General features: G+C 52.0%; 1 protein-coding gene across 1 annotated transcript in view; it reads right to left on the bottom strand.

Moving 5' to 3' along the window:
* Positions 1 to 22899, bottom strand: part of HS3ST4 (heparan sulfate-glucosamine 3-sulfotransferase 4) — a gene marked incomplete at its 5' end in the record, with an annotated part of 53785 nt that extends 30886 nt beyond the window's left edge. Inside the window, one exon of the mRNA XM_083872937.1 lies at positions 22256 to 22899. Coding sequence (XP_083729063.1) covers positions 22256 to 22899 — 644 coding nt within the window. The remainder of the gene's footprint in view (positions 1 to 22255) is intronic.
* Positions 22900 to 23234: the final 335 nt, after the last annotated feature.

The following is a 23234-nucleotide window of genomic DNA, read 5'->3' as shown; positions in this document are numbered from 1 at the left end:
CACCCACATCTGTTCTCCCTGCTCCAAACCCTGCTATGTGCATCCTGATGCCAGGGGCAGATCTGTCACTGGGGGCACTCCGAGCCCCTCTTTCTCACCAGGGCTTTGAGATTCCTGAAACAGAGGATTGATGCCATGACTAGCTCAGAAATGTCACACAAATGTGAAAATTGAGCAAATGATAAAATGTAGATGAATTTTCAGGAGCAGAGATACTGAATAAAAAAACCCAAGGCATCAAACTATGCAGTTTATGCACAGGAAAGATATATCTTGACAAGAACTAATATTTTATGTGGAGCAAATAATTCAGTAGCAACAAATTTGCACATTTAAAAATGTGGTATTAGGAAGAAAGTCCTGATTTCTCCTGCTTCTCATCCGAGTCCCTGACAGAAACAATTTCCTCACCGTGCCCTCAGTGCTGCCTTGTTTTCCAACATCCTCCTCTTCCCTGACCTCCTTCCTCCCCACAGGAGCTGCCATGCTGGAATGGCCCTGGGGCTCCAGCTCTCCAATGTGGAGAGGGAGCACCTTCTCCCAAAGTTCGATGGACAGTGCCATGGGTGGACTTTGGATGCAGAAGAGCCCACCCCACATGCCCCAATCCCCACATCACACCAGGGGCTGCCCCAAGCCCCACTCCCTGTGCCAGGGGGTGTTCTCTCAGCACAGGATCCCCCTCAGCCTTAGGGATTGACATTTCTGTGGTTACTGCCCTTGGAGACAGTTTGAGATTACATGCTGAGGAGTGTGAAAACAGTGGCCACGATGGTGGGACCAGACACAGGGGGATGGGGAGCTGGGAGCCCCAGGTCATCCTAGACTCTGCCACAAGGCCACCAGGAAATCTTTTACCCAGGGTGCCTCAGCAGCTCTCCGTGCTGCCTGTGCCAGACCATCTGTCAGTGCTCCCCATCTCTGCCTGCCACAGCCAGAGATTTGCACAACCGAGCCCCTTTAATTGATGCTGGAATCTTCCTACCTGGTGTGAGGCTCTAAGCCTTATCTGCATTTAGGAATTGTGCTAAGCCAGCAGATCTCCTGCGTATTTGCTCTTTGAAAGCCCACTCTGAGGAGCTCTGGCAGGAGGGCCACATAAAGGGAAAGCCCCACAGCTCCAGCCCACAGATAAAGCTCTGCACCACACAAGACATTTTGATATTTTATGCCAGCATTTGGCATTGCTCCAGAAGAGCTCTGAGTTATCTTAAGCTTCATAAATGCAGAGCTAAAGCATTAGCAAAGGAATTGCTCCTAAGTCAAGGGTTAGAGGCACACAGCAAAATGGGCTCTTAGGGGGTGCCCTCCCCCTGGCTTTGGGGGATAAGACTGTATTTACTCCCCCACACCCACCCTGGGCACACTGTGATGCTTCCCAATGCTAAGCTGAAGGGCTTTACTAGAACACTCCAGCAAAATGATTCCTCCTAAGTACATAAAAGCATCAAAAAGTAAAAATGTATTCTAAACTATGGTGATTAATTAGGATGATGGATGAGGACAAAAAATCTGGTTCCATTGTTTCCTTTGCACAGATGCAGGAACTGGTCTGAGTAGAGGAACCCAGGGAGGTCAGAACACAGGGGTCACACTCATGCACTGCAAAGGATGGTAGGACAAGACTGGAGCCACCAAAAACATGCCAGAGGCTCTTTGCCCACACTGGCATGGGCAAGGCAATCGTATTCACATCCATGCCCACCCTGGGCTGCCCATTTTGCAGGAGAGGATGGTGGGAGCTGAAGAGCTAAAATAGATGGTCTTGAAATAATCTTGAAGGAGAGAATCAAGGCAGCTGCTCAAAGGCTTGTGCCAGCCTGGAGCTGAATCTCACTCCAGGAAAGGTGCTGCAGCAAAGGGGACCCTGCGTCTGATCAGGGAGCTCAGTCAAGAGCTGGAGCATTGAAACAGCGACAGCAAAGGAACTGGGAAACACAAAACAGGAAAGAGCAAATGGCTTCTAAACAGTGGAAATGTTCCGCTATGGAGGAGGATGGGGCCTGGAGAGGGAGGATTAGCCAGCTATAAATACAAGCAGTGCTGAGTTAAAAGGCTAATTAGAATAGCAAAAAGAAATACAGCAGTACATTTCAGAGATGATTCTGACTAACAAAGAGTTTTTCAAATCTGTTTGCAGAAGTGAATATGAAAGGGAAAATTGGATTCCTATGAAATGATTTCAAAAATTGGAGGAGAAAAAAGGTAATGGCAGATCTCTTCAACAGCCAGTCAGGCTCCTGACATCTTCATCTGCTGCAAAGGCAAAGAGAAAGGTGACAGGTCTCAGTTTTCATGTCGTGGGAGGAAAAAGGAGCTGGTGACAAAGAATGGTTTGTGCAGAGATGGGGCACAGAAGTTGACACTGGACTTTCTCCCTGAGGCAGCCTGGAAAGGAGTGACCAGTCCAACTACTTCAAGCTGAACTCGAGGCTGCAGCTCTCCTCTCCTCAAGGGTGGGAACCGTGTGCCCTGAGACAAAACACATGGAGGGGACATTGCCACCCACCACAGCCCTTACTGCTCATGGCCAGCGAGGGTGATGGGATCACCCTGGCTTCAGATCACGGGCTGGTAGAGCCAGTCTCTGTGGTTTGCAGAGCAAACCCCCCTCTGTGGCAGCAAACCACTGAGCCCTTGGTGATTAATCACCTACAGCCTCAGCATATGCCAGAAATGGCTCTAGCTTCCCCCAAAAGCTGGAACAGATGGTCCTTAAGTTCTTAACCCAATAAATGTATACAGACACACAGAGACACATGTACATACATATAGATATTTATAAATACACCCGCCGGTTTGACACCCTCCACCCCACCTCATCCTGCAGGCATGCCAGGCTGGGCTGAGCCATTCCCCAGCCACGCTCACCCTCTTCTCCTCCCGTGACAGATTTAATGCTCCACTTTTCCCAAGTCTCTAGGACACAGGAACATTCTAACACTGAAAGAGCTGGGACCTAGCCTGAGAGAGAGCTTGTCCCACACCTCTGCTTGCCAGAAGCAGCATGAAAAAAGGAGACTATTACCAGAGCAAAGGCTAGTTTGGATTCACATCCTTCATCTGGGCTCCCAGTAGTTTGGGCTGTAGTGTGGGGGTGTCATCAGAGAGCTTCGTAGCTGGAGGAGATGGACTGACATCACCAGAGCTGGTGGCAAGGTAAACAGCTGAGGACAAATGGGATGACTTTTATTCTTCATCTGTTCATGACAGTACTGGTGGCCACTGTGACCAGAGCCACAGGTCACAATGACATCAGGCCATTAATAGGACAAAGAGTGACAACTGGGATGATTCAAGAAGCAGGGATGGGGCAGGGGGGAAGAGGTGCTCAGGAGGAGCAGACAAAGAGTGCTGCTGTCTCCTCCCTGGCAGACAGCACGAGCTCTCTGTGAACCTGTCTGTGGCAAACACAGACAGCACAGTGGCTGTGGAAAGGGCTGCCTGGCTGATAACTCTCTGAAATTGCACTAAGTGCATTGCCTAGTAAATCCTAACAGCAGCTACAATACCTTTGCTCTTGTCCAAAGATGCTGAGTTGCTTTATGAGCATTAATTAACTCCGACTCACACAACAAGTCTATGAGGTACAATTAGGTCTGTGGAGAGGGAAGTCCACAGCCCCAGGTCTCACAGCCTGGCAGTGTGAGGAGGGTCCCTACAGGACCAGATTCCTCCCCAGGGTGTGATTACAGCCCAGGAGATCCCACTCCCTGGACTCCCCTCTAATTAACCATCCCATCTCCCTGTGCACTCATATCCATATTCATTATGACTTCCTAGGACAGACAAAAGGCAAGCCCATGAGAAGTTTAGCTAATAAACAGCCACCAGCAGCAGCCCTTGATCCTGGCCAGACCCAGAGGAGTCCATCTGTCCTCATCCCATCACCCTCCAGTTCTCTGCCCCCACCCAACACACCCACCCGTGCAGCCCTTGGGGCTCTGTGGCTCCACGTCAGTCTGCTCCCACACCTGGGTGTGCTGGGCATGAGGCAGCCCTGGAGGCATGGGACATGGCATGTGGCTTCCAGCCACTCTGTGGGCTTGGCTCTGTGTCCCTGTCCCCTCCCCTCTGAGATCTAGGAGATCCCATTCAGTACAATGCCTGCACTCCAGAGAGTCCTCCCTGGAGTGTGGAGCAAGGGGAGGAGAAGCAGAAAAATCCACAGGCACACACCTAAATAAAATAATTTAAAGTGAATTTCCCATGAGGTGTCAGCAGCTCTTTAATATTATGCTGCTTTTCCTGGCTGATCATGTTGTCTCTCCAGCTGGTGGGTGAGAGATTGCCAGCTGCCTATGGGAAAAGCATGACAGGAATGTCTCCCCTTGCCTGGGAGACCTGCACTGGCTCATCCTCCTGCACCACTCTTGACTCCATAGACAAATGGCTTCTTGCAGCAGGAGCAGAGAGGCAGCAAGAGGGTCAGGAGACACTTGTGCCACCATGGACCCCTGCCCTATCCCCAATGGGGAATGGAGTGGCAGGTCCCAGCACAAGGTACACAGGGCTTTGCTCAGGAATGAGGAGCTTTGCTGGTCTCACAGGTGTGGAACAGAATGGAACCTTTTGCATCCACTCAGCCCTGACCCACTGGCCACTGCTTTAGCCCTGGAGATCTTGCTCTCCCTCCAGCAGTCCGTGGGATGCAGAGCCACACAGCTTTACCCTTTGCCAGTCCCCACTGCGTGCCTGCCTGGCCTCTGTCCCAGTCCTCAGGCTGAGGGCATTTGAGATTGGAGAAATACTGTAGGAATTAGGGAGCAATACTGTCCTGTGTCCCTGACCCATGGTCCCTGTGGGATGGCATGACCCTGGGCTAGGTGCCCTGCCCTCTCCACTGCTCCAGTCACTGCCACCACTCCGGAGGCAGAGGCCATGGTGTGGAGTGGGGACAGCTGCTCTGGATGTCCCTGTGACAGCCCGTGTCACCTCCACTGGATACAAGAGCTCTGTGCCCCGTGGCAAAGCCAATGCAGCTCAGCTGCACAAACTCACCAGGTCAAAGCTGGCCAGCTGCAACTTGCAACTTCTGTGAATGGGGAAGAAATAGTTATTTCCCCTAATTACAACTTAAATGCCAAATAAATGCCTGTCCGCTATGGTAATTGCAATGTCACTGGGTGATTAATGCCTGCTCTGCACTCCAGGAACCTGCACCACATCTGCAAATCACAACAACCTGCACACTGAGTGCCCCAGCCCCAGGCAGCCCTTCTTGCCCCTGGCTGGTGCTGGGCCAGAGCGTGGCTGCAGTGGGCTCTGGCTGACAGAGCTGCTCTGCACCCTCACCAGGAGCCATGGCCATGCCCAGCTCCCAGCCCAGCCCCAGAGGGGCCCTGTGTCCCCAGGGTGTGCAGGGACTGGACCTGTCCCATCCCAGAGGCTCCTGGAAGCTGCTCTTGCCCCAGCCAGGTGCCCCATCCCAGGGCTGATCAGTGCCAGGCTGAACATGCACACCAACGCTCCAGCTGATCTCAGGTCCCAGTGGCAGCACTGTGCTCCTCCCAGGGGTTCCTCTGGACTTGCCAAGGTTACCTGTACCCCAATACAGCCCGGGAAGGGGGGCCCGGCCCCACCCCACCCACCAGGCAGTGAAAGGGCCAGCTGCAGGCAGCCAGGGCTGAGCTGCACATCCTTGGCTGCTGCCACTCCCCAGGGGCAGCCACTGGGGTGAGGGAGAGGCTTTTAGGTTTAGCTTTATGTGTATAGGAGGGTCTCAACAGTGAGACTTGCTAACTACAGTTTAGAAAACAACAAAAGGAAATTCTAGAGAAAAGTTCAGCATTTAGTCTCACCCCCACCCACATTTTTTTTTCCTTATTCAAAAGAAATAATCTTTTAAGCATTAAAAAACTCCCCAGTGCTGCTGATACAAAATGCAGTGTAACCTTGAATTATATGTAGCAGGGCTGGCTTTCATTATTTATTAGCAAGATCAATTAGAATATTCTGTTTGCAGAAGAATATAATCCAATATGTACTTCAAGCACTAACAGCTAAATATATGCTTATTTAAAAATCAATCTAAAAGTCAAGGTTTCCTTTGTAAATCCTTACTACAGATTAAAAAAAAAAAAAAAAAAAGCTTTGAGTGTTACCACCTGCTGAATGCTGTAGTCTCAAGGAGACAGTTATACATTTTAAAACAGCTCATATGGGAATTGATTGCAACAGGCAAACCAATTGCTGCACCCCCAGCACGGAGGGCTGAGCAGCTGGCAGGGGTGAGCGGGGGGGACAGTGAGAACAAGCGCCCGGGCCGGGCAGTGACAGCCCCAGCAGGGTGACAGCCCCAGCAGGGTGACAGCCCCAGCCCTGCCCGCCGTGCCGGGCCCCGGGACCAGCCGTGCCGGGTGACTCACTCCGGCTCTCAGCATCATCCCAGCACAGCCTTGTTTTCCACCGACTTCCCCGCGCTGACACGGAGCCAAGGCATCCGCCTGCCAGCCCGGCTCAGGATCCGCAGTGTCCTCGCCTTTCTCCCCCGAATCGCAGGTTTCTAAGATTAATTGTCATGTATAATTTATTGACCTGAGCCGTGACCTTGTCCCGGCGCGGTTTCCTTTCCCTGCCCCGTGGCGGTGGCGGCAGCAGGCTCCGGCAGGGCAGGGCAGGGCAGCACAGGATGGGCACTTCTGGGGCCAGACACGCCGAGGGGCTGCCCCACAGCCCTGGAGATGCTCCGACCCTCTGTTTTCACTCCATCCCCACCCTGCAGAGCCCTTTTCCCGGCTGTGCCTGCACCCGCTTTAATCTCCCCCCTGCTGCCAGCCAGGCGCAGGCTGCTCAGCCAGCTTCCCCCTTCTCCTTCTTCCTTAAGCCCTTTCTCTTTCGTCTTCCATTTTTAAATCTTATCTCCAGGTAAAGAGGGTATTTGATGGGATCAAAAGGTGACCTTTAACAAGGGTAGCAGAGCTTCAAACAACATCCCTGCAAGTTCATGCACACTCAAGTGTTAAAGGGAACAGTTCTCTGATCTCCCGTTCCTCAGTGGAAAAGTCGTTTCACAAAGATTTCTGCCAAAAGCTGGTGCAGCAGACTGAGGAAACTTTCTTAAAACCCAGCACCTAGAACTTGGCACAGGCTGTCCTTAGCTTCTGATAAACCAAGCCTTCAAAATTTTTCAGTCTCAGTCTTTGGCAGCAAGCACTCCAGCCACACCACCCTGCACCTGGGTGGAAGGAGGCTTGGAACAGGATGATCTTCAACATCCTTTCCAACCCAAATCATTCTGTGAATCTCTGGAGTGTTTGTTTCTCTGCTCAAGTTCCCTATCTCTTGCCAGTTTCCTGGGTCTGACAGATTCCCGACTATCCCCCATCTTTCACTCAGCTGAATAAAATCCCTGAAATGCCTCTTAGGTAAAGCATTCCAGCCGTGGAGGGAAAGTCAGACAGAAGCAATCAGAGGGATCAGACAGTGATTAGTGGGCTGAAAATATAGGAAACAGAGCACCGTGGACAGACACCCCAAGGCTTCCCACGGCCTCCTCAACAGCACCGTGTCCTGCTCCAGCCGGAGGTCCTCCCAACCATGCTGGGACAGATGCAGGGAGGGACCAGCAGCGTGAGCTGGTGTATGGTGTATCTGTCCCTTCCTGGGAAAACCGGGCTATTTGATCTACGAGCTGGGGGTCACTCCAGTCCTGGTTGAGACCAAGACCTACAGACCTCCCCTAAGCACCTTGTGGATAAATTCTAAGAGGGAAAAGAATAGCCAGAGGTAAGGGATGATGTGGGCACATAACAGTTTGCCTCCTGAGCTTCCACTGTGCCGTGAGGTCTATGGGTTGCAGTGCTGTGTCTCCCTGGGCCCTTGGCAGACCCGGAGGGAGTAGGGGGGCAGAGGCCGTGTTATGCCAGGTCAGGACAGTCCCACGCTTTCTGGTGGCAGCCCAGAGCCAGCACTGGCAGTGACATCACTCCTATGGCACAGAGAGGGCAAGGGGACACATGTGGGGTCCCCCCATCTGCAGCAGAGCTTGCTGGTGCCTCCACAAGTGGCAGAGTGCCTGGAGTGGACAGACGGGAGCGGTGGGTGGGTGGTGATGACAGCAGAGTTAATCATTTCCGTGGCACCATGCACAGACGGTGGGAAAAGCTGAGGTGGGCACAGCCTGCAGTGGGCACAGTCTGAGGAAGGCACAGCCTGTGGAGGGCACAGCCTGCAATGGGCACAGCCTGCAACGGGCACAGCCTGAGGAGGGCACAGCCTGCAACAGGCACAGCCTGTGGAGGGCACAGCCTGCAACAGGCACAGCCTGCAATGGGCACAGCCTGCAACGGGCACAGCCTGCAACGGGCACAGCCTGAGGAGGGCACAGCCTGAGGAGGGCACAGCCTGCAATGGGCACAGCCTGCAATGGGCACAGCCTGAGGAAGGCACAGCCTGCAATGGGCACAGCTTGAGGAGGGCACAGCCTGCAATGGGCACAGCCTGAGGAAGGCACAGCCTGCAATGGGCACAGCCTGCAATGGGCACAGCCTGCAATGGGCACAGTCTGTGCTGCCCTGATGCCAACCACTGCACCTGGGAACGGGGAACGGGTGACTCTCTCCTGCCTGCTCAGCACAGCCAACATCTGCTGGCCGGGTCCCCTCCCTGTCCCCTGCCTCCCACCCGGCCCTCTGGGGACAGGGGCAAGGGGACCAGCTCTGGCTGCTCCTGGATGGGATAGACAGAGCTGCGCTCCCACCTCCAGCTGCCCACACACACATCCCTACAGCACCTTGCCGGGAGGATGGCGACCCGCCCCCGCAGGCCAGCAGCCGAGGGGTTAAAGTGCCTTGTTACTGCTTCTGTAGCCGGGCTGCACTTATTTGCAGCCGGAATTCCCCAGGAGCCAGGGCTTTTACTAGTGGCTCTGCTGTAGAACCATGTCATTATAGATTGCAAGTTCCTTAAAGGTCAGATAACACAACACAATTGAATCATATTAGTGAGCACAGCGAGCTGATATTTTCCTAGGAAAACCCATAAAGCAGATTGTTTGCTGCAGAGAAACATACTGTTGTATAGCAAAGCCGGTGTAATCGTCTGCACAAACAAACAAGTAGTTTATGAGAAAACCCTCCCATGCTGCAGATCCTTGGGGCAGGAGCCAGCAGGACCAAACGCTGGGCAGGTTGGATTTCAGCTTGGGTTACAACACTGAAATACATCACAAAAGACAAGTAGGGAAATAAACAATTTCCAAGTGTATTGTTGAGAGACAAATACTCGATACTTCGTTTAATGTCTGGATGCAGGTAGCGGTTAATCCAAGACAGTGCTATTAAAGAAACGCAGAATTGATTGTGAGGATGATTGAAGATTTCTGAAGAGCACAATTTCCAAGGCTGTGATGACCCCGCCTTTTTTTTTTTTCTTTTCAATTTGCCTGTAATGTATTCGGACAAATCCTTTTATCACATTTATTTCCTTTCCGAGTTCCAGAAGTGTGATTAATTATGGAACTTTGCAGTCCTACTTACCCTACTGCATGCTCTAATTTTGCTTCCTTTTAAAATGGCTCTCCATCCCTAATAGACACCTTTCCTTGTTCAGCTCCTGTACTTTGTCCCTCTGAAACCTGCTGTCACTAACCCATTGCCCTGGCAGCCACCCATCCTGCCTGAATCTGCAGTTGCATCCGGAGGCAGCCAGCCCCAATGGCCACTTGCTTTTTGCTGCAGAGGCACATGGACCTTTCTGTGGGGTCAGGAAAGGCACAAACCTCTTTTTCAAAAAATTTGGGTGCTTGTCAGACCCTAGGGTCCGCAGCCCCTCCACCAGCCTGGAAATTCTCATTTGGTTCTAGATTTAACTTCAGAATGGAAAAGCAACTGGAATCAGCACAACTGCTTTAACCTTCCCCAGTCATAGAAAGAGGAGGAAAAGTAATTATAAAAATAATTTTGAATACACAAAGCCACATCTCCTCTTGCTGACCTTCAACACTTACGTCAGCTGTCGGGGCAGCAGAGCAGGAACACCACTGGCTCCCACTCCCACCTGTGTCGGCTCTCCTCTGCTGCATTTCATCATGTCCCAGCCAAACAGGGGTGAAACACGGGCAGAAAAACAATTAGATTTAAATCTCGTTTCCTCTTTCTATCTTGCCTTTTTGTTTTCTCTACTTAGATGCTCCTCAGTGCACTAATAGGATTTGTGTTTAGCACAGTGCGAAACGAATGATTTATGGGTCTGTCCACACTACACTCTCCCAATGCCACTGCAGCCCCCTGAAAGGGCACTCCAAGAGTAGCCAGACGAGAGTGTTCTGGCATTAAGTGTAATTCTTTGTGCACACTGCCCACACCATCACTGCTACCCTGGCTCTCACAGTGCCTCTGTGCCTTCCTCACAGTGAACATGGCTCTGCTTAGGGAGGCAACGGGACCAAGACCCTTGACCAGCTTCAGCCCCGGCTGCCATGCACCAGCCACACTGCTTCCACAAACCAATCTGCTGGTTTAATTGATATTTCAGCTCAGATTGACTTGTGCCTCATCTGAGCCAAGCAGGGGCTCCAGTCCCTGCATTTCAGTACCAACAGGTAATGCAAAGGCTGTGTCAGAACTGACCAGACCCAACAACTCAAGCATGGTCAGGAGCACAGCACACTGAAGGCTGCAGTGACTCTGGTGCCAAAGTCCTACAGAAGGTCTCTGGGGCTGGTCAGATTTTCCTGGTGGCTCTGACTGTGGCTCTGTCAGCGCAGCTCCTGCAGCTCTGCGCCAGCAATGCCCTTCATTAATTCCTAATGCTGCCCCAAGTACATCTCATGTCCTCCAGGGTTTGGCAGCCCCTGTGAGCTGGGGCACAGAGCACAGCTCCCTACCTTCCTTCCACATATAACAAGAAGCCAAATGAAATAATGAAAGAAACTCATTTTAATGCCACAGAGGGAATTGTTTTATTGCTAAAGCAGCAAATAGAACTAATTGAATCCACTGGAAAAAAAAAAAAAAGAGCAAAGGAATGGAAAGGGTAGGTGTGGAACACAGACAAAAAGGGCGAGCTGGAGCCTGAATATTCATGGACTTAGAAACCGCAAATCCTTGAATGCAAAATATCTTCATAACTGATCATACTGCCAATGGCAGTGCATGCACAGCTTGGAGACAGGTTTGGAATGTTTGCATTTACAAGATTTTTTTTTAAGTAATATTATGGAACAAATTCTCTGGTTCATTAAGCTGCTTTGCACCTCCCTGGTAAAAGAGAACATCCTGGGAGTGAGCACCAGGACTGGCACAGGTTCCCAGCGATGCTGAGTGCAGGGCGGGTGGCAACTCACAGCCCTGGGACAGTTTTGGTACCCCCAGGACCAGGCATGGGGACAGGAGCTGCCTGCCTGCTGTGGGGGCTGAGCACGGTACTGCCTGGCTGGGCTGCAGAGCTGGGACACTTCACCCCAAACCACCTCCCCTTGCACATGTCAGTTACACCTGCCACAAGCTTTTAAGCTCAGTTTTCAGTGAATTTCAATTTTCAGTGGCAACATATATATTAATACAGGGGTTACATTTTAATTAAAGCAGCACTCATGTTCTTCATTACAATACTAAGTCATCTAGCAAGGAACACCAAGGATATAAATCCCATTAATGAAGAAGGAGATACATAACCTGCACTGTGTGCTCCAGCACAGAGGCACCAGTACAAGATGACTCTCATATGAAGTGCAAGGTGGGAAAGCTGGATTAGAAATGCAGTTTATACTCCCAAGGGCCATACAATGTTCCTATGGCACAGGCCCTGAACCTGCACCCCAAGGGCACCCAAAACACCAGTCCTACCTCCATCTATTTTCCTCACCCAGGAGAGGGCCCAAGGCACAATGCTGCTGCTGCTGGGGGTGTACTGTGCCTGGATCCCTCCTGGATGCTGACAGCCACATGTGGGAGGGGAAGGGCTGCAGCTGAGATCCTCCCCAACAGCAGCAGTAGTGCTGCAGGATGAGAGTGTCTCCCCAGCCTTGGGGTAACTGGGGGCTCAGCTCTCTACAGGCTCACTGGAAGGCAGAGGCACAGGTGAAATCCACCTCCCTGCAGAGCCCTCCCTTCCTCCCTACACCAGCATCCCAAATCCTTTCCCTCTGGGCACAGCAAAGAGCTTCAGGTTCACCTTTGCCTGCAACACACTCCAAGCATTAGAAAAAGTTAATAGGGGTCATGAGGGGAGCTGCAGTGGCAGTGCCATGGCAGAGCACCCCGGGGAAGGACCCTGAGCAGGGCAGCAGGAGATGGACCCACCATGGTGCCATGGGGCCCTCGCCAGCCAGAGCCCTGCTCCCACATCCATCACCCCCTGACAGCCAGCAGCTCAGAACTCACACACTCATCAACAAGCTCTTTACACAGCCTGGCCATGGGAAAGCCCTTCTTCACCACTGCCTATGGGAAAAAATAGCTGAGGAGTTCCTGATAAGGTTTTCCAAAGGAGCCCATCTGCAGCAGAGACATGGATTGCCTCCCACTGAGACGACCACATCCCAAGACGAGAGTGCTTCGGAGTATTATATGGGAACAGAGCAATAATAAAACACCTTGCTGTAACTTTAGCAGCAGTGGCTCTAGCAGAAAAGCCTGTAATGATCTAATAACACATTTCCCTTGCTGCTATTCCAGCCTTGTGAAATCCAGGGTAGTTTAAGCCATAAATCCATCCCAGCTCTTCCTTTGTCATTAATTGTTAGGCTATTTGTATCACACGTTTCACATACCAAATAGACTCCAATTTCATGGTGGGCTAGACTGCAGAAACGCTTTTTTAAATCTTTTTTAATTTTAAAGTGATACCAAACTTCAATATTTTCTAAATGCAGTGTATATTTTATTCACATCTAATTGTATCACTACAATTTAGGAGCAATAAAAGTCAAGCTCCCGTCTGTACAATAAGCTTGGAGCTCTATTTCCAAAGTTCAATCAGTTAACCTAGGAGAGCAATAACTTCCCTACAATGAGTAACGGTGCGGAATAATATTTAGATAGAGATAAACCCTTTTTGCATAGGAAATTGCATTATGATTTGCTGGGTCTATGAAATTCTCAGCAAGATGCTTTAGTTTACCAATGAAGTTGTTGCCTCGGGCATTTTTCCACACGGTTTCGATTTTTTGAGGGGGTTCTAGATGATTTTGAGCTGAGTAAGGAGCTGTTATCATTCCAGATCCCTGCGTGTGCAGCAGACCCAGCAATGGAGCTGCTGCAGCCTCTTCCCCACATGGACAGTGCAGGATGAGCAGCCCAAACAACAGCTGCCCCATCTCAGGGGCTGTGCAGCCCTGGGGTCTCTACCCCTCCACACTCCACAGCCCTTTTGGGGTTTGCCCTGCCAGACCCAGCTCCTGGAGGGTCACACACACGGTTACAACAGCAAATGCAGCAGTGCCTGTGTGCCCTGGACTGTGCTAATTTGGCCAATACCCATTTCTCTGGGGGAGCCATTAACAGAGACTAGGAGCAGGAACACTGCTGGGAGCAGGAACACTGCTGGGTGCCATCCCTTCGTGGCCAGGCCCTGGGCAGATGTAATGTTCTTTTTTCCATGGCACAGCTCAGCACCAGCACCATTAATGGCCACAACATCCTCCCTCATCCTGTGAAATCACCATCCCCACCACATGGCCCAGCGTCTCAGAGCCCCTCTAGTTCATGCCTGACTGTGGATTTGCCTTTCTGTGCAAGGTGCAGAGGAGGCAGAGCCCTTTCCTAGGGTACCCAGAGCCCTTTCCTGACTTAGCAGTGCTCCTCAGTGCACGGCTCTGCAAGCCCAGTGCCACAGAGCATTAAGCAGAGGTAGTGACTGGTACTTCAGGAATTAAAAGGGTAGAAATAGAGAGCCCTAAAATGAGCTTGAAAGTTGTGAGTGCTGACAGTGCAGGGGAGTGACACTGCAGAATCAGTGCTGGCACTCCCCAGGGAACACGCCAAGGAGAGATGAACCACCAGCCAGTTAAAGACCTCCAGCAGCAACAAGTTTAGGATCCATGGTCTGCCACCAGCATTTCTTGAGTCAGCACTTTGGATGAAAACGGTCAGTTAGTTGTTGAACCAGCAGGAGAAGAGCCCAGTAACTGACAGTTTGTCACCTGCACAGGTGATGCAGCACCTTCCACCCAGGGCTGAGTTGGGAGCTGACCCCTTCCCACATGTCTGGGGCTCAGGGCTGGGCAGCAGCTGAGCCTCCCGGGGCACAGAAGCACCTGGAGGGGCCTCAAAGCCTCTGGGGTTGGTCCACCACCATGGTGACTTCACAAAGGCTGTGTGGGTTTGTCTCCCCCCTGGCTGAGAGCTGTGGAATCCATGGTTTAACACCCAGTCCTGATCCTGACCTTGGCTGCCCACGAGCGCGTTCATGGCTCAGCTTAATTGTGTGAGTCTCCATCAAGAACAAAACAGAAAGGGCAGAGCTGGGGCTGAAATAAAGTTATTTGCAGATGTGGATGAACACTAATACTAAACATATCACTGTACCCATCTCAATGCAAGATGAAAGGAAATACGCTGTAAAACAAAGGAGAACTGCAGATCTGGGCTATCACAGCAGTGCTGCTCTGCTCAGACCCAAAATTATTACTGCTAATAAAGGAGGGGGCCAAGTCCTGTCCAGCCTGGCTCTGAAGGGAATGGAAATCAGATTTTGGCTTGAAATGTGTTACAGCAATCTCTGCAATACAAAATAAAGTCTGGCAGATGGAGTTATTTTTATCCAAAGCTAGTTCTGTTTAGTAGGTCGGTGGCTATAACTGATGTCCTTTTGCTATTTCCTCTTCCCCCAGGTCTGCCTGCCTCAGTTTCTCCAAGCACTGACAAGATTGGAGCCGACAACTCCAGTATATTTTGGGAGGATCCTACTTAGCTGTAAAAATCAATTGTGAATTTTGCATCCACCCCCAGCATTTGGCCTGTTTATATTGCCAAATATATTCTGTAAAGAAGTACTGTACTTCACAGGAGAGCTTGTCAAGGTAAATACCTTCATTTACATAAAATGTGACTAGCAATTGAAATGTTAAAGCCATAAAGAGCAAGTTTATGATCCATCCTTGATGCCTGGATGTATAATATGACAAGGGGGGAAATACCGTGCCTTGCAACATTTACTAAATTAGTGTGTTGACACTGGGGAGGGAAATGGGAGACTTAGAAAAAAAAAAGGTTGGAGGGATTTTTTAAGAGCTGTTTTTTGGCTTTTTTCTTCTTCCTTTTCATAAGTATGAATCTTTTCCCCAGCCTTCTACAGTCAGCTTTCAACATTCTCCTTCAGCTTGGAAACTGCAGCTACCTAAATAACAAATGTGGGGAGCGGTGCCCACGTGCCATCATGGAGCAGAGTCTGGGCAGCAGCTTGGCCATTTCCAGGAAGAGGAGCTGCTCTTGGCAAGGTCAGGGCCCCACTCCCCCAACCTTTGATCTAAACAGGAATTTCTCACTGTGACTGAAAAGACTCTTGTAATTCTGAGGTTTCCTTTAAACTTTTTCAAATATAAGGGAAACCAATTTACACCGCATACAACCCTAAATAATACTTATTGAGAAGTGGATTAAAAGGCTAAAATGAACTGCTGCTCACATGCACAGAGCAGTGAAATTACAATATCCACACTGGATGCTCTGGAAAGTTTGATCATGCAGGTTCCTCACTTGGACTCCATACAAATGCTTCAGCCATTCATTCATGCTCATACCCTCTGCAATTCATTGAAACCACTTCAAGCAAAAATCATTTGAAAGAAATTACCTCTGTGTATCAGACTCTGAGCAGTGAGAAATGTCCCACATGAATCAGCCCAGCCCCCAAAGCAATAAAATTCATCCTGAAGTGCATGAAATAATGATTCAGAGAAAAGGAGTCCCCATGACAAGAAGAGGTAAAAGAAACCCATGAAAAGAAAAAGACTCTGACCTTTGTTGATACAAGGTGTCACAAATTTGTGTTGGAATTTTGACTTTGAAAATCTAAAGCCTTTGCCCATAACTTTCTTTGAGAAGCTGTTGCTCCTTCTCTGCCAGTCTGGGCTCGGTGCAGAGCAGAGTGAGCCTTGCTGAGCCAGGGAGCAAGCAGGGGTCAGGTGCATCACTTAAACCAGAAAATGTGACCACCCAGCACTTCCCCTTTTGCTTTGCCAAGGGGCTGTTTCTCCCCAGGCCTATTTTTGAGTCTTCTGTAAATTCTACATGCACAAGCAGTACTGCACTCACAAAGAGAGCAAAGCTCACAAACTTTCACATCACAGATAACACTTAAACCATTAGCAGCAAAGCACCAGAGTGTTTACAAAATTGGTTATTGAGCAAAATCCTAGAGAAAGGATGTTCTTGAGACTACAGTGCAACAGTTCAATGATTTCAGGGCTGGTGACATGTGCTAGTTTCCTATATGCTCCAAGGGATGTTTCAACAGTCATTGGAAAAGGCGTCCCCAACATGAGGCTGGTGTGCCGAGCTCTGTGTCCATAACCCTGCTGAGGGAGCTGTGTGGCTGCTCCTGTTCTCCCACACACACCAGGATCAGAGTGGGAGCAGGGCAGAGCCCCAGCTGGGCATGGTGCTGGGACATGGCCCTGGTCACTCCACTGCACCTGTCTGAGGGAATGGGGCCAGACACCTCCCTGCCAAGGCAGAGGGGGACTGGTGCCTGGGGGCTGCCAAGGGGCACACAGAGCACCCTGCTGCCTCCCTGTCTTGCTCCCACCTTTCTCCCAGCACTCTGTGCCCTCTGTTAACTACAAAGACATATCACATGGAGGCAGAAGCAGGGACAAGCCCTGCAGGAGCGGGTGCTCCAGAGCCCTCCTGCCAGAGTGTTGGCCCTGGCACTTCTCTCACTCTCTTTGCAGGAAGAGCCAGAGCAGCACACAGGGGCTGCAGGTGCTGAGAGCAGCTGCCATTCCCATGGCTACAACTAAGCAGCATGTGGATAACCATCACCAGGTGATAAAACACTGCCAAGAGACACAATCCATTCCTTCATCCCATTCCTTGAGCTAAAACAGAGCAGAAAGGAGAGAGACAACTGCTGCCCAGGAAGGGTGCAGGTTGGGTACCCCTGGCCCAGCACACAAGGCAGGGGCAGAGCCAGGAGACCCCCCCAGCTCTGGCACACAGCAGATTCACTGCAGTCGCTGCAGGATGCAGAAGAAAATCCATGCCTGCTGCTGGAGTGGCCTCTCCTCAGTCCTCAGATGGGTGAAACATTGGGGCCAACCAGCACAAACCTTGACCCCTGCCCACAGTCCCCACTCCAGAGCTGACCCAGGTGTCAGCAAAGTCCAATACACTGGATCCACAGAAGGGAGAGGCAGCTGAGTCACTACATTTCAGCAAAAGCCAACTCACAGCAGGGCCCAGAAACAAAATCAATACACTTTCCCTAAGTTACCAGAAGTGCAGTGGGTACAACACTCTGGGAAGGCCTTTTGCAGAGAAACACAGCAGTTCCCAGGCTCTGCAGCAGTGCCTGTGGGCAACAGCAGACCCCAATCCATCCGCCCATTGCAGGTGTTCCCACAGTGCTGCCAGCACAGGCTCACGGTGCTGATGGAAAGGGTTTGATTTCCTGAGTGCCCTGAGCCGATCAGAACAGCACAGGCATTACCCAGCAACACAATTACAGCTCACAGCGAGCTACAGCTCACAGCGAGGTGACACTGTGTGGGATGAGGCTGAAATGGCCCCAAGCTATTGCTGCCCAACAGCTGCTAGGGGATATTGAAGAAGGTCCCCCCACACACACATGGACACAATTCCTGCCAGCAGCCGTGGGTTGCTCCAAGGTTGGATCACCCCTGCGCACTCAGGGCTGGCCCCACTGCTCAGGTCAGCACAGGAAGGAAGATGAGATGGCCCATGGGGAGTGGAGCCCATGGCAGAAATAACAACACACAGCAGCCACCTCCCACATACAGACGAGCTCAGTGTCCACAGGGATGTGACCGGGAGTGCCAGCTCTGGAGCCACGGAACCGCTGACTCGTGAGCACGTGTTTATTACTGAAAGAAGAGCTCCCTGTCATGGCATTATTCATTATTTGTATGAGGGCAGCAGCTCACCAAACAACACGCAGGCCTGACTGCTTGGGAGAACACTCCAAAAAACCCAGACAGGCGGTGCAAATAGCATTAGACATGCAAGCCATTCCCCTGCCTGTCATGGTGACGGCTCCTGCAGCAGGGCCACTCCATGCACACAGCTACACCCTGTCCAAGTGCTCAGCATTGGAGGCCCAGGGCAGAGAGGGGAATGTGATCTAATCACAGATATTGCTGCAGCCTCTCCATGAGGGTTTCACTGAGGAGGAAGCAAGGAGTAAAGGAATGTGCATGTATACACACAGAATTTAACTCTTCCAATCAGTGAGCCTTAAAACTCAATTTCAACTCATCACTATCATGTGTTCTCCTTGTGTTATAGAAATCATATTCGTGTTAAAACTGCAAGTTTGTTCCCAAAATACTGTTACAAATCCCCAGTTTTTCTGCTAAAGGCGGGATGTCAAAATAGCCTTGAAAGCCTAACATGACAGAACTGAACCCCCTCACCATGCTGAGACTGCAGGCAGCTGGGGACGGTGGCTGGGAGCACTGGGCTGTTCCACTCAGCTCAGAAAACCTCAAGGGTGCCCAAGTGAGGAGGTCTCCTGTGCTGATCATTTGTACCAGCAGAAAGTCACAGCTAAAGCCCCCCCATGGCAGGGCTCGGAGCTCCCACTCCCTTCAACAGCCACCTGCAGCATTTGTCTCCTGAATTCCCCAGACCAGTCACCAGCAGCATTTGAGCATCCCGAGGAACTGGCATCTGCACAGGTGACCCCAATGCAGCACCCACAGCGCTGGGGCAGGGCAGGGTGGCCACTGCCCAGGGCCAAACAGGACCACCTCCCCTTCCTCCTCCAGTCACACAAAGCCAGTGGGACCACACCAACTCCAGGGCTCCCCTGCAGACCCCTGCCCACCTCCCTGAGACCAAACCAAAGCCTCCAGCACCACAAGGGGACAAACCTGTCCAGGTGTTGGACACTGCAGGCAGTTTGCAGTTCCCATTATCCACAGCACCCCTGCACAACTGTGTGCCCTTGATCCAACTCAGGCATGTCCCAAATGCTGCGCCTGTGCTTGTAACGACCATTTGTGAATGTAACCTCCATTCCCTGGCCTCAGAGGCCTCTCTGTCATTCTGCCATCCTTTTTGTGCTCTGAGAAAGGCTCTCAATGCTTTTCCAAACACAGGGTAGCTCAGGGCATAGCTCATGGCATGGGACATGCCCACTGAGGCATGAGCATCCCACTGGAGACAGCAAATGGCTGCAGTCCAGCCTGGCCCTGGGGGACATGCAGAGATCACTCTGTGCTTGGGCATGTGAGAGAGCAAGGGACACTTGGACACAGGCTAAAAATCAGCAGCAGCTCCTGCAGGAAAGATGGCATATCCTGGGGAAGGAAGGGGCAAGCTAAAGACAACGGCTTACAAAGGAACAGCAGAGGAAGATTGGATGTCGTTTAAGGAAAGCTGTACCATGGAACTCGTCCTTCAGACAGCCCACCATTAGGACAGACAGAATCATAAACTGCAACCACACAAACAATTCTGGCAGCATTACAGAAACTAACCAAAACTAATCTTTGCCCAGTTTGAACCAGTTCATGTGTGGGAAGACCTCTGTTTGCAATTGCCACATGAACTGAGCTAAGGACATCAGAGAGAGCATACAAACCTTCAGCCTTCCCTATAGGTTCCCAGGAAAAAACAGAGCAGGAACTGCCATCCTGACATGCCACCCTGCCTCCAGCAGCACAGAGCTGGTGTCCCCTGGCCCAGTGTTTGCAGCAACTCCAGCCACTGAGAGATCCTGGACCAGACATCCAGGGTGTTTAGGGCTTTTCAATCTCAAGGCAGCAAAGACACAGGTAATGCAGTGTGGAGTACACACAAAGAAATGGCAATGCCCTGGTGCTGTCTCCATTTTACAGGTGGAGAAACCAAGGTGGAGAGGGCATTTCCCTTTCCTCCGGCTCCTCGAGGCTGGGAGATAATCCTGTGACTGAACAACAAAGCAAGAAACCCTGAAGGTCTGCCATTCCCTTATTCCACTATTTAAGAAAAAAAATGACCGTGTTAAAAGATCACAGTGTGTAATGCAGAAGTCACCATAAGGAGATGCTGGTAAAAACTTCAATTGTTGTTTCTTTGCTAAAAAAACATTGACATTTCTGTGGATAGGAAAAGAATCTCCAATTACTCTACCTGGGACACAGCTGTGAGCTGTCAGCCTCCCTGGTGCACTCCATCAGGTTATCTCAGGGAAGGTCAGGAAGAAAACAGCTTCTGGGATAGATGGTGATCTTTACCCATTTTGCTTTTGGTTTGTGTTTGATGGCACTAAAAGCCAGACCATGAAGACAGCCTGGCACCAGTACAGCACTAGGGAAGTTGTGGCTGCTGCTGAGGCACAGACCACCAGCAGTGTCCTGCCCCTGCAAGGCTGAACACTCTTGGAAGGAGGAGGGAGAAGCACCTGTTTGGGCTGGGCAAGCGTGAAGATAACTGTAGGTCAGGCAGCCAGGGCTGCAATGGCACAAAGCTCCAGAGGCATTTCTCTGCCCTGTGCCCAGAGCATCCATCCCACAGCCTGCTCTGCCCAGACCCTCACACACCAAGGGTGCCCCAACCTGTTCTCCCACCTCTCCTGCCCGAGCAGCAGAGCTCCAGGGCTTGAAATGAGCGGCACACACCAGAGAGCTGCTGCAGGGATAGAAAATATCAAACTGCATTCTGCAAATGAAAACCGGTCTGTGTGTGTGCCTCTTACTCCACGAGAGGAGTTACACCCACTCACTAGCCCTTTTCTAGTAGCATAACTTTAAAGATGAAAAGCCAGCTGCTCATCATATTCAGCACTTGATCTTCTGCCTGTTTTGAATAAAACCAAACTTTTTTTATACACCACTTTCTATCCTCTTCTAGACAGTTTTCTAAACTTATTTTTCAAGGGAAGCCTTTCCTCCAGGAAAATTCAGTATAATAAAATACTGTGTCTGAAATTACATCTATAAACACAAAACCATAGCCGGTCCTTTAGTTCTTCCCCGCATCAGAGCAGCACACTGAAAACACTCTCAGGGATAACCTCACTTTTTCAGTGCTGATGTCCACTTTCCTGAAATCCCTCTAGAAAATCCCACAGCAGTTCACCAGAGCCAAGTGAATGCCACACCAGGTGTTATGAAGATTTTGCTTCCACAATCCCCACAGAAAACTGCCTGGAGTTTCTCACTTTTAAATACCCCTGAGGTGCAGACCATGTACTTTATTTTAATAAAGAATGACCAGATAATCCAGGCAGTAACTAGCCTGCTGCCTCTCATTTTTAGCTTCATTTTCAGAGCAACTAAGCAGCTGCCATACTAATCACAACAAGAGCTTCACCAGCTCAGCCACAGACCACTTCTCATCAAGAACCAGTATGGTTTGCTTTGAACAGTGCTACTGGGAATTTTTAAGTTCTCCTGATGTGCTGCATTCTGCTCAGAAATTTTTAAGAGAGAGAAGAAACACTGAGCCATCATAATCCATTGGTTTGCTAAATCTGTTAAGACGTTTAACACTTCCTTACCACAGTCCAGTGTTTTCTAATAACCAGGACTTTTAGCATAGAATTCCTTTTAAATATTACTTAACATCAGACAACAGTATTTAGAGATTTCTTCACGAACAGAATTAGATCTCGTCAATGGAAAAAAAAAAAACTTCCTGACATGGAACTTGTTGAATAAAGAGTAAACCTCATTAGTGAAGCAAAGCCTGTGCTCACATGAAGGCAGCATCCTTCAGCCCTCCAGCCCCAGCAGCACCTGGAATAACTTGCGATCTTGTTTATTTCAGTAATTATTAATTACTGACCTATTTAGGCGTATTTTTCACCAAGTATAACAGAACTGTTACGGTCTGCTCACACACTCTGAGCAACCGAGAGCGAACGTTATTAGATATTTCCTGCTTTCCCAGCAGAACGGCGCGTTTTCCATCCCCGCCGCTGCCAGGCGCGGTCCCCGGCGACCTCCGCCTGCCCCGGCCCCGGCTCGGCTCTGCGGCTCCGCGTCCCCGGAGCGCTCCCGGAGCTCGCACCTCGGCCCCCGCTGCCACCGGGGGGTAACGGGGGATCCCCGGGACCGCGCAGGAGCTTCCCCAGCCCGGCACGGACACGCGTTCCTCCCTCCCCGCCACCGCCGCGGATCGCGCCCGCAGTCCCCCGCCCTCACCTGTACCACTCCAGCCCCTTCTCGTAGTTCCTGTCGAAGAAGTGGGGCTCGGTGCCCACGGCCCGCACGTCGGGGTGCGCCCGGATGGCCTCCAGCAGCGCCCGCGTCCCCCCCTTCTTCACCCCGATGATGAGGGCTTGCGGCAGCCGCTTCTCCCCGTAGTCCGGCGTGGTGCTGCTGCCGCCGCCGCCGCGGCCGCCCGGGCTGCCGGCCCGGCTCAGCTCCTCGTCCGTCGTGCTCGACTCCTGCGGGTCCCTCTCGAAGGCTCCGCTCTGCGCCGTGATCACCTCCCCGGGGGCCAGCGGCGTCCTCGGCCAGGTGCCCGCCGCCCCTTCCCGGCTGCCGTTGGAGGCCCGCGGCGGAGCGGCCGAGGGCGCCGGGGCGCCGGGGCTGCCCGGGGGGCCGGCGGGGGAGCGCGGGGCCGCCGTGACGGGGAAGGCGGTGGGGGAACGCGGGGCCCCGGGGGCCGCCGAGCCCGGCAGCGCGGCGGGGGAGCGCAGGGCGGCGGGAGCGGTGCCCCCCATCAGGCTGTAGCACAGGTAGGTGAGGCACAGGGAGAGGCTGCACATGCAGAGGAGCTTCCGCGCCGGGGGCCCCTTAGAGCCGCGCCCGCCCGGCACCCCCGGCTGGGCGGGGGGGGACATGGCTGCTCCCCGCTCCTCGCCCCGGGCACCGGGCGCACATGGTGTCAGCCGCCGCCCGGCCGCCCCGGCCGCATGGGGCGCCGCTGCCCGCCCGCCCCGCCGCCGCCGGTGGGGGGGGGGCCCGCATGGCACGGTCGCCGCCGGCCCCCGCCGGGTACCGGGGCGCTCGGGCTCGGCGCGGCCGCGCTCCGCTGCCACCGGCTCCGCACTGTTGCCGCCCGAGTTCCTGCCGCGAAACTTTGTGTCGGGTGGGAGGCGGGAGCGCGTTCCCGGCGCGGGGAGGGCCCGGCCCGCCCCCGCCGCCGCCGCCGCCGAGAGCGCGGGGAGCGCGCCGG

The sequence above is a fragment of the Zosterops lateralis genome (assembly GCF_965231275.1).
Source record: "Zosterops lateralis genome assembly, chromosome: 15".
Lineage (NCBI taxonomy): Eukaryota > Metazoa > Chordata > Aves > Passeriformes > Zosteropidae > Zosterops > Zosterops lateralis.
Note: the sequence above shows the minus strand (reverse complement) of the source record. Positions and strands in the feature narration are given on the sequence as shown.